Genomic DNA, 12,305 nt, shown 5'->3' on the forward strand with positions numbered 1-12,305 from the left:
AGAAAGATAAGAGTGATTTTTATTCATAATTTAGATAAAAACTTCAATTGTTCTTATAAAATTAAATGAATATCATAGAGATGTAGTTAATTATTATTTTTAATGTAAGTTTTAGCCGTTTAGCCTTATTCACTCCCAATTACTAAGGGCTCTCCCGCGGGCTCCCTCTAGCGGTTATCAGTAGATTTCTAATTTAAAGAGGAGATTTGAGGTAAGTGGGAAGTCTCTCCAGAAACCGGCTCTGGTGAAAAACAATGGTGGATCCTGAACTGATTATAAACTCGTCTGTTTTTATCTGATATTGGATTTTTACTCTCGGGTTCTGTCTGTCCCCCCGGAGTGTGTGTTCATCTGTCTGTTCTGGCTTTTAGCTGCTTTTTAAATTCGCCATGGTGAGTATCTGTAGAGTTTATATTAGCGGGTCTCGGTTACTGACGCAGCGCCTGGACAAGGAGAGGCCACAGAGAGGAGAAAAATAACTAAATAAATAACGAACTAACGCAAAATCTTTAATTAAAAACTCGTCTTTATAAAGTGGTTAGGGCTGCCGTGTTGTTCCCGCCTTAGCTTCTATTAAGTACCTTTTTATTAAGCTTAAACGACAGCTGTATTAGTCAAAATTACGCTTTTATCAAGGTAACTAGCTAGCTAGCTAAGCTAACTATGTTTCAGGTGTGTAAAGATAACCTAGCTACGTACAGGTTTACTATTAAAGTGGTTTTCGACTTATAAAGGCGTGGGAAGGAGAGATTATTAAATCGTGTGGATGACATATTAAGGCATGGGAACAAGATAATGAATTCGTAGGCACAACTTAATTATCTTGTTGCTACGTCTTAATATGTTATCCACACGACTTAATTATCCCTAGTTCCCACGGCATGGGAATGAGATAATTAAGTAGTGTGGATGACGTATTAAGGCATGGGCAAGAGATATAATTAAGTCGTTTGGATGACATAGTAAGGTGTGGGAACAAGATAATTAAGTTGTGCCTATGACTTAATTATCTTGTTTGCACGCCTTGATAAGTCATCGACACAACTTAATTATCTCTAGTTCCCACAACATGGGAACAAGATTAAATAGTGTGGGTGAATTATTAAGACGTAGGTACAAGACATAATTAAGTCATTGGGAAACTTATTATCTCATGGGAATGAGATGAGCAAGTCGTGGGGATGACTCATATGGCTAGGACTTAATTATATTGTTCCCACACTTTAATAAGTCATCCATGCATCTTAATGATATTGTTCTCGCACCTTAATAATAAGTCTTGCCCATGACTTAATTATCTCGCTCCTATGCCTCAGTCATACACACAACTTATATAGCTTGTTCCCATGCCTTAATAAGTCAACCATACGACTTAATTATCTCATTCCCATGCTTTAACTAGTTTTGACCAAGCATTATTTTTATATTTTATTTATTATTTATTTTATTTATTTATCACATGATTTCATTGTATGGGCTCTGTACTCAGCTTAACTTCACTGAAAGTGCAAAAAGTGCATCTTTAAATACCCTCACCCTCAGGCCACAAAACAAATATTTGATTATTAAAACAGAGGGCGTCTGAGAAAAACACATACATGGTCATTCTGGACAGGAATAAAATCACATAAAAGAAGACCCACCGTAAACGAGAAAGTTACCTCAGGACCCCCTGAGAACCTAATCCTGTCTGTCTGAATAGGGCTTCAGATAACATAGATAAATATATTTAAAGTTCTGCAGTCCTTTATGGATTTCCCTTTCGCAGCAGAATTTGCACTCACGTCTGTGCTTTTCCTCAATAGGATATGCAACGTCCAGCCATCAGTCAAGCAGACATGGAGAGAAGAATGAACCAGAACGCTCCAGTTTATTGTATCTGTCGCAAACCAGACATCAACTGCTTCATGATGTGAGACACTGTTTGCATTTAACTAAGGCAAAATTTTCCAGTGTTACAAGAAACATCACTATAAGTAAATTTGCTCTTTTTATACAGAGGCTGTGACAGCTGTAACGAGTGGTTTCATGGAGACTGCATTTTTATATCTGAGAAGATGGCAAAAACGATTAGGGTTTGGTACTGTGAGCGATGCCGCAGTGAGTGCCTTAGATTTTAGCTCTTATCTTTTAGTTCTTTAATTAAGTCCAAAATGTTTATTCTTTTTCTTCTTAAATGGCTCATCCCCTTTGTTTCTGTTTCAGGTAAAGACGGTTCTTTAGAAATTAAGTATCGTCCGAAGAAGAACAAAGAGAAAGAAGTAGATACAGAGGGAATGGATTCACAGCCTGACACAGACAATGACTACCGGACTGATCGCAAGCGTGGGTCACGATTGACCAACCAAGAGAAGGTGTGTATTTGACCGAAATGCAGTTGTTTAATTTATAATATAATAACTGTAAATGAATTGTCACATCATGAAGAGGCGGCTTGGGAACAAACACATCTGTGTAAGTTGGGAGGTGTTATCTTGTGTGTGAGGTTTCAACAGGGCAGCGTTTTCATGCCAAGACAACATGAATTATCTGATCTTATTATTTTATTAATATTTGATGTGAGGCCTGATAGTAGAAGCCACATGGGTCAGTTTAACGTTTAGCATCAAGTGAAATACGAAAATAGAAAATTGGATATAAAACTTTTTTTTTTTCTGTATTGTAAAGAAATAATGTGTTTTCATCCAATTTTTCTCTATTATCAATTTTTCCGTTTCAGCACACACTTTCACAAACAGAATTTTAGGCAAAATGAAAAGTTGAATCATCTCTCAATTTTCGGATTTGTCCAATTTTGTAACTTTTAACACAAATCTGATGGTATAATCCAACTTGCAAAATGCAAACATTGGAAAATTTGAAAATAAAGAAAATATTAATATTATTATTTTTTTTTCCCTAAAATTCCGATTGTGAGGGGCAGAGATGAAAAACATAAAATTGAAAAAAATGGATGAAATTTTCTGGATTTCTTGTACATTGCAATACATTTAAAAATGAAATAAAATATGAGTTTCACATCAAATTTTCTATTTTTTCATGTAGCCTAAAACAGACTGATTCTGTAATGATTAATCATTACAATGACCCATATGGATGGGACATTCTAATTCTAAACATTTAAGATGGGTACATGTACCACAGATACTTCAAAGAGGGCATTACCACCCACAGTGGACAGCACAGTGGGCAGTAATGATAGTGTGGAGAAGCTCTTTGTGCATTTGCACGTCAGCAATATGTGCAACATAAAGTTGCTGAATGTATTCGTCAAAAATATCCACAAATGATTTTAGCGAGCAGGTTAAAATTTGTTTTTGGGTTCATCCCGCAGGTGAAGCGCTCTGCACGGATGTGCGGGGAGTGTGAGGCCTGCTGCAGGACGGAGGACTGTGGTCAGTGTGATTTCTGCAAGGACATGAAGAAGTTCGGTGGCCCCAACAAGATCCGCCAGAAATGTCGACTCAGGCAGTGTGAAGTCCGAGCTCGGGTGAGCACGCTTGGCTGATTTCAGTCAATTTTATGTTTATGATGTGGTTTTGGTTTTTACTGTAGTGGTGTCAGTTTCACTGTGTTACATAATGTAGTAGATTCACAAAATGAAATGACTGTCATTTCGTCATGTCAAACTACTACATTATGTAACACAGTGAAACTGACAACAGAAATGCGTCTTTTTTTTACGTTTTATTTAATTTATTAGTATTATTAAAAATTTAATGATCATTAACCTAGAAAAGGTATGGAGATGTTATTAGTTCTGAGTGGATTTATGATGTTTATGAGTGTAATAATTGTTGGCAACAAGATAAAAATCACTTTTATAGTAAGTAAATGAAAACAAAATAGCAACAAATAATAAAAAAAAATAATAATAAAAATTAAGAGACAGTGTAATAATCCAAGAAGTGGTTTGTTGCCTGAGAGCAACCCCATGCCCTAGCATGTAGCTATAGCAGGGTGTCGGCAGATCTTTAAAAAAGTTTTAAATTTCACTGTAAAGACAATTTAGTATTTTTTTAAATTATTATTATTATTATTATTTTTTTTTGTACATCGCATTTCACAATTTCCTGTAGAAGAACAAACCCTGTAGTGTGGGCCAGACATTAGCATCATAGCTTCACATAAAAAAGAAAAAGAATTTAGACATCAATCATGTAGATTGCTTTAAAAAGCTAACTAAATGTCTCTGCTTATTTGGTCAGTGGAAGTTACTTTAGTCATATCTCTTTCGATGTGTCCTGAAGTATTGTGTGTGTGTTTTGAATATTTTTTTCTGCTGCAGAAAATGCTGCGGGTGAAGGATGAGGAGTATGCTTTATCTAAAAGCCCACACAATGCCCAGAGAGACTGCCCTCTTTCAGACGATTACAGTGAGGATGAGCTGGAGCTGTATCATCAGTACCGTGCTGGCAGATTTGGAGACTGTGTATGCACTGTGCCCATATTAATCACACACTACTGTACACATAGGTCAACAATTCTAATTTACTATTGCCAAAAGTATTTACTCACCAATCCAAATAATTGAATTCAGGTGTTCCAATCACATCTGTGGCCACAGGTGTATAAAATCAACGACTCAGGCATGCAGACTGCTTCTACAAACAATACTAAAAAAAATATTGGACTGTAGGGCAGTGGAGACGTGTTCTCTGGAGTGGTGAAATGTGCTTCTCCATCTGGCAATCAGATGGATAAATATGGGGCTGGTGGTTGCCAGAATTTGTAAAGTTTGGTGGAGGGGGGATTATAGTGGCGTTGTTTTTTAGGGGTTCAAAGGGGTCGGCCCCTTATTTCCAGTGAAAGAAACTCCTAATGCTTCAGTATATCAAGAGATTTTGAACAATTTCATGCTCCCAACTTCACCAGAACAGTTTGGGTATGACTTCTTCAGTACACAAAGGTCAATAAAGACATGGATGAGCAAGTTTGGTATGGAATGAGACGTGACTTAAGTTCATATGCGTGCAAATGCACACGAGTGAATACTTTAGGCAATATAGTGTATATTTATAGTAGTAATAGCAGAATCATAAAGGTCTACTCTGTAAATACAGCCTTAGATTTGCTTGAAATTGTGCAGTGTGCCAATTTAGCCACCTAGCAGAACTTTTTGTGAGCTACCACCACCATGCTTTACAGTTTATATAGTTGATTCATTTTGTAAGCTAAAGTTTCATACAATTTGTGTGTATATGTGTGTACTATATCAGGGCTGGAACAGTGATGAGGAAGACAGTGCATCGCTGGATCCTGCCATGCGAAAGAGAGCCGTGAAGGTCAAACATGTGAAGAGGAGGGAAAAGCGATCAGAGAAAAAGGTTAGTCACCTTCACAAATTTAATCACAGTCCTGCAGCCTGTTATCATGTTTTTTTTTTCGGCGTCTAAACAAGATGAGTTTAGAATCTGTGGATAGCTAAAAATTAATTAAAGCATTTGTTGTAAGACATAATGCTGGCTTGTACCTTATCACATTAATTTTTTGGGACATTTGCCTTTCTCTGTTTTATAGCTTAGCTAAAGTTATAGTTCCCTGGTCTTTGGATCTGGACCTTAAATACAATTGTCCGTCCTAAATTATAGGTTTTCTCTGTTAGTTAACAGTAATGTAATTAATTTGCCATATACAAAGCATCACAATATACCGAATTCAGAATTGAAGACTTCTGCCATAGTGTTTAAAGTCTAATTCATCATAGTCTAATTAAAGTCTACTATGTTTTTTTTTTTTTAGCAGAAAGAGGAGAATAAGCCTCGTAAGCACAAACCCAAGCAGAAACATCGGGACAAGGTGCGCCACAGTGAGAGGGCCGAGACCCGAGACAGTGGGGGGAGCAGGCAATGCCTTGGACCGGGCTGTGTGGAGTCATCTCGCCCCAACTCCAAATACTGCTCTGATGACTGTGGCATGAAGCTTGCTGCCAAGTAAGCCCAAAACTAATTAGCACGGTTCTTGGAGTTGAAGTGACTGGCATAATGAAGGATATCTTATTTTATTTTTATTTTTTTCCTTACTGTTTTTTTCTGAATCAATCTTGCTTTTATTGAAGTCATTGTCTGTACTGTCTAGGGGAGATTTTGCAAGGTCATCCTGAACTCCCCATTTCATACCACCAGTAATGGCCCCCCTCTCAGCCATGATTTAGTTTAGACATGGTTCCAATAGGTCTTTGTTGATCTGCTCCTGAGAGTCCTATACTAAAAGTAGGAGGCTAAACAAGCGGTAGTTGTAACTGTATACATAGAGAAATATAAGAGACCATTTAAAATTTTGTTTTTTTGTTTTTACCAAATTGAAAACCTCTGGAATATAATCAAGAAGAAGATGGATGATCGCAAGCCATCAAACCAAACTGAACTGCTTAAATTTTTGCACCAGGAGTACAGCAGCATAAAGTTATTCAAAAGCAGTGTGCAAGACTGGTGAAGGAGAACATGATGCCAAGATGCATGAAAAACAGGGTTATTCCACCAAATATTGATTTCTGAACTGTTAAAATTTTATGAATTGTTTTCTGTGTATTATTTGAGGTGTGAAAGCTCTGCCTTTTGTTTTTTCAGCCATTTCCAATTGTTTGCATATTAATGCTCTAAATGACAATATTAGAGCAAACGTATACCTATAAATAGCAAAATCAGAGAAACTGATTCAGAAACTGAAGTGGTCTCTGAAGTGGTCTCAGAGTTTTATATTATGAGGAATGTCCAAACAAACATTTGTTATTTATAGTGTATACATTAGGTTTTTCTATGTATTAATTTCATAATTTGTAAAATGTGCTGTTAATAAAGGTGTAAAAAAGTGCATTATAATACAAACATAACCAATTGAAGATTTTTCTGTTTCTTACCAGCCGGATCTATGAAATCCTCCCTCAGCGTATCCAGCAGTGGCAGCAGAGCCCCTGTATTGCTGAAGAGCAGGGCAAGAAACTTCTGGAACGCATCCGGCGTGAGCAACAGTCAGCCCGCCTGAGACTCACTGAGATGGAGAAGCGTTTTCACGAGCTGGAGGGCATCATTGCCAAGGCCAAGCAGCAGGTCGTCCAGCACGATGAAGAGGTCAGAGAGCCATGTCACATGATGAACACACTTAGAGTTGCAATCTCTTTTGAAATTTCAGTTGCATGGTTATATGGTCTTCACTCTTGTCCTTCACAGGTAAATGAGGGAGATGATGATACAGACCTTCAGATTTTCTGCGTCTCCTGCAGTCACCCGGTCAACCCCAAGGTGGCGCTACGTCATATGGAGAGATGCTATGCCAAGGTAAGCAAATTATTCTTAGTTATTTCTAACATTTGTATTCATACATTTTATTGTTTCATGCAAAACCACGTACCTCCGAAAGTTAAGCTTTAGTGGAGAAGAAAATCCCCTTTCTAACTTTTAATGCGTTAATGTTAAGTTAATGTTAAAAGATTGTAGTTTGGAACTTTTTACACACAATGTTAAGAAATGCAGAAATTGTTTTAAAAAGTGAAAATGCAAGATTTTTTTTTTGTTTTTAAACTGTTTTGTAAATTTCATATGTAACTTTCTTTTTCTTCTCCTGTGTAACAGTATGAGAGTCAGACATCATTTGGGTCTATGTATCCCACACGCATTGAAGGGTAAGTGTAACTCTCTAGTTTGGTGTTTCAGTTTAATGAATTTTGAGACTTTATTTCATTTAGAAGAAGCGTTTTTATATAAAAATATATAAATACGCTTAGTTGAATTATGTCTTCTTCTAATCGGGTAAATAAACTTGATAATTGTATTTCTGCAGGGCAACAAGGCTGTTCTGTGACGTATACAATCCTCAGAGCAAAACATACTGTAAGAGGCTTCAGGTTCTCTGTCCAGAACACTCCCGGGATCCAAAGGTGAGCTTACTGTGTGGGTTATTTTTGGTTATATATTTTTAACACTCAGTCACACTTTATTCAGTTTAAGTCACCTCACTAAAACTAAAATCTTTATGATGGATCTACTGCAGATTCCAGCAGATGAGGTATGTGGGTGTCCTCTGGTGCGAGACGTCTTCGAGCCCACAGGAGACTACTGCAGAGTGTCGAAGCGCAAGTGCAACAAACACTACTGCTGGGAGAAGCTCCGCAGAGCCGAGGTGGACCTGGAGAGAGTCAGAGTGGTTAGTGTGCCTTTTTACTGGTTTATCATACAATAATGCTCAAACAATAATGTTTATTCTTATTATATTTTAATTATATTGAAAGGTGCATAGAACCCTATTATTTTTGCTCAGAATTTTCTTTCTAATTTTTATTATTACTAATAGTTTTCTTCTAAAAAAAAAAAAAAAAAACAGTTGTACAGCCTAGACCATAAGTCGTAGAGATATGAAACTTGGTAGGTAGATGCAGTGCATCTCGACAGACGACAAAAATAACACTGATTTGACAATAGGGGCGCTATACACAAGAAAAAATAAATTAATTTTTCACATTTTGCTCAATAACTTGAGAACATTAAGACCTATATTCAACATTATTTTATTTATTTATTTTTTACTAATTCTTTGGGTAAATCCCTACAAAGCTCGGCCCACTTTTTTTGCTGATTTGCATAATATGCAAAACACACTCTTGTGAACTAGTTATAACTATAGCTGTGATTTATAGGTAAGTACAGATGTTTATTTTACATATAGTTATTGTATTTTTTTGTGATCTTATGTTTCTCCTCTGCACTCTCTTCCTCTAGTGGTACAAGTTGGACGAGTTGTTCGAGCAGGAGCGTAATGTCCGAACTGCGATGACCAATCGCGCTGGTCTGCTGGCCCTGATGTTGCATCAGACCATTCAGCATGACCCACATGCCACAGACCTGCGCACTGGCAAGGACAGATAGTCACTGAGGTCTGCGTTTTTTTCTTTCTTTTTTTTTTTTTACTTTTTCAGAATTGCTAATCTTTCATTTTTAATGATATTAATAATATAAGTTTTAAGTATATAATATTGATGACAGTTGGCAAAAACACGGACAATTCTGTGTTGTTAAAAATATATTAAAAATGTTAATTACTTAATTAACATTAATTTTTTTGTAAAAAAAAAGTACATATGTCTGCTTTTTTCTTGTATGTTTTATGTGTATATACGTATTTTATTTTTAATCCTCTAGAGTACACATTATGATATCAAGTAGGGGAAAAAAATAATTAATAAGCGGCCAAAATATACACGAACTGTAGTGTCAGCTGTTTTTTGTTTGTTTGTTTTTTTTTTACAAAGTTTCTTTGTGATAAATTGTCTTATTTCTTTTCTAACAGTGGCTATATAGGATTTTAATGGATGAAGTTCTGAAGACTGATGAGAAGTGGCCTACTGGTGTTGGACTGCTTCTTATAATAGTGCAATGGAGTTTTACACATAAAAGCATAAATCCATTATATGACATTTTCTTACCATTTTTAATTATTAACAATAAATATATAAAAAATAAAATAATAAACTGGTCTGTTCAGTGTTAAAGGGACCAGCTTTAAGTATCTTAGCTATGTGATTATGATCCAGACCATTACAGGTGCATGTGGTTTCTTAAAATAAAAGTTTATTGTATGTGCTTCAGTGGTTTGACTCTGTAATTGTGTTTGTGTCCATTGTTTTCTCAATGTTTTTTTATTATTCAGTAATGCACTCTGTATAGATTTTGTTGTTGTATCGGACTCATTTCTTTATATCTTTATATCTTGTATGACTTTTATGATCATGCTTAAAAAGCTTGTGGTTTGGGCTTTGAAATTACAAAAAAATGCATTTTAGCAACTTTTTTAAACCTGAACAAGATATAGATATTTTATATAGTCATTGAAACACACAGTACATGCAGTTAATACAATATGTGCTAATACTGCCATTCCCAGTTAGCAGTTAGCAAGAAGTTGCAATTTCTAGTTTCAGTTATAATTAACTTTGCCTATAGTTTGAGAAGTTAACCAATACTGTGTGAGAAATCTACTGTATAAGAAATGTATCACCTTTATCATCACAATTAAATGGATATCACTTTGTTTAATGTCTGTTTGTTTGATTAATTGATTAAACATGATTACTATCTGACGAATTTTAGCATGTCAATAGCAAGTAATTTTTATTATCAAAATTTATTATCAAAACAAATACATTTATCATTGCTAATGACATTTAAGCAGTTAAACAAATCTAGCTAACCCACTAATAATACCATCCTAGCTAACAGAGAACATTATAAGAACATTTAGCAACATTTTAAAAAGGTTCCAAAAAGGTTACCCTGTAACGTTACAGAAGTAATGTTCAAGGAATGTACTGAAACATGTCAAAATTTCTTAGCCTAAAGTTACTAGAACATTTTCTAAGAAGCACTCGTTGACGAATGCAAACAAATCTTGAAAGCTCTAAAGTCTAGTAGAAAGCTTTCTGTGGACAGTAGGAGACAGTTACTCAGGTTAGTTAATCAGGATAGTTTTTTTTAGTCTTTTTATAGTCTTTTTTTTTAAATGAAGTGTTCCTGATCCCATTCTGTGAATTCCATGAATCAGTGAATTTAATGCAGGGCTGCCTGAGGGCCCAAAGATTACCAGCATACAATACTGACCACTGGGCTTGTCACTTGCGACAAGTAATTTTTTCAGATTTTATGAACCTTTTGATAAAATATACAAAATCGTTGTGGTTTTAAAAGGACAAACATTTTCTAAAATTGTTCTACAATTATTTGTTGCAAATTTAGCATGTGATGAACGCCTCTCTATCTTTCCTTCTAATAGAGTTTTCTCTCTAAAATACTCATTTAAACCCTGTTAAGTTAGTTGCAAATTGCTTCTATTGCAATGTTTTTTTTATTAGTTCCATTAACTTTTTTCAACCCTTTAGTTGCCCTAATACAACTTTTTCAGATATGTTGCTGCCATTAAGTTCAAAATTAGTTAATGTTTCTCAATAAATGGTAAAGTATTTTATCCATATTCTATTGTGAATATAAAGTGGGTATATGACTTTGCTATACTTTTGTATTGTTTTATATTCTATATGCAGCTCACACAGTGTCCCAACTTTTTTTTGGGATTGAAGTTGTACATATCAGTAAGTGGTGGCAAAGGTATGTGAACATCTAAAATGAGCTGATAGTTTAAGTGGAATTAAAGTCAGATTTTTTTCAATCAATGGGAATATAGTCAGGTGTGAGTGGGTGGAACCCTGTTTTATTTAAATTAAAGGCATCTAAACAAATTTCTAAGGAGCTCAGAAAAAGAGTTGATGTTCTTCAGGCAGGAAAAGGTTACAAAACTATTTCTAAAGACCAGGATTACCCTCCCCATAAGTCTCCACTAACAAAATTTATGTCAAGAGCATGGAGTATATTTGTCTGTGAGGTTACAAGTGAGACGAAAGTGAAATGAAAAAAATTAAATGAAAAGTAACAATGAAAAAAGCTGCAAAAATGCAGCACTACAAAAAGGACACTGCTGCCTGTCCATCCTATGGACAAGCCAAAAATCCACTTGAACAATGCGAAACACTGCAAAACCTTTTCCCCATCTATGAAACATGGTGGTGGAAGTATTACGATTTAAGCCTGTTTTGCTTCATTTGGGCCATGTCAACTTGCTGTGAATGATTGTACAATTAATTTAAAATTATACCAACAAATTCCTAAGGAAAATCTGAGCACATCTGTCTGTGAGATACATCTCAGGTGAATGTTGGTCATATAGCAAAACCTACTTTAGAAACTTTAGACATTGGATCTTTTAAATATGCATGTTTTTAGGTGGTGATTTGTCTCTTTGTATACGTCATTTCATACACTTCATGCATGTTGTTGCACTAGATCAGTTGCCTATTTTAATACATGCTGTGTGTCCCAACACTTTATGTGCTAAACTTTTTTGACATAAACTAAATGCATTGTACCAATCATCGACTGATAATTAATTTATTCATTCATGCACATCAAACAAGTAAACATTGCGAGCGGATTGGCTGCACTGCAGTAATGAGTGAGTGCACTTATTTGCTTAATGCAATAGTATTTATGTAGTCACTACCATTATTTTTTGCATGCATTTCGCGTGCATTTGTAATAGCGATTGTCTTAGCGTTGCACGTCCATTCTGCACGTTGTTCATTACAACGTCTCTTTTGTACGTTGTTGTTTACGTACGTACGTGCGTTTATTTTGCAGTGCATTTGTCGCTATTGTCGAATGATAATGATTGCACTCGTTTATGCAAATCAAAAAAGTGAACTAACAAATGCATTTAGCTGTTTTGCATTGTCCATGTACTCATTTGCTCAATGCAACGATAGT

At 35.5% G+C, this 12,305-nt stretch overlaps 1 protein-coding gene across 3 annotated transcripts; it reads left to right on the forward strand.

The window, feature by feature from the left end:
• Positions 1-224: 224 nt before the first annotated feature.
• On the forward strand, positions 225-10,023 carry cxxc1a (CXXC finger protein 1a). Of its 3 annotated transcripts, none has more exons than XM_007245827.4 (15): positions 225-392; positions 1,806-1,912; positions 2,000-2,100; positions 2,206-2,354; positions 3,335-3,490; positions 4,289-4,432; positions 5,220-5,327; positions 5,743-5,933; positions 6,863-7,070; positions 7,170-7,277; positions 7,572-7,621; positions 7,780-7,876; positions 7,990-8,142; positions 8,715-8,869; positions 9,283-10,023. In XM_007245827.4, exons 1-14 carry the CDS (start codon positions 390-392, stop codon positions 8,859-8,861), a joined length of 1,722 nt encoding a protein of 573 aa, XP_007245889.2. In that variant the 5' UTR covers positions 225-389; the 3' UTR covers positions 8,862-8,869; positions 9,283-10,023. The 3 variants fall into 3 exon arrangements, with proteins under 3 accessions (XP_007245889.2, XP_007245890.2, XP_049341955.1); XM_007245828.4 differs by having other exon boundaries at positions 5,746-5,933; XM_049485998.1 differs by lacking the exons at positions 1,806-1,912; positions 2,000-2,100.
• Positions 10,024-12,305: the final 2,282 nt, after the last annotated feature.

This window comes from Astyanax mexicanus, chromosome 12, assembly GCF_023375975.1.
Source record: "Astyanax mexicanus isolate ESR-SI-001 chromosome 12, AstMex3_surface, whole genome shotgun sequence".
NCBI lineage: Eukaryota > Metazoa > Chordata > Actinopteri > Characiformes > Acestrorhamphidae > Astyanax > Astyanax mexicanus.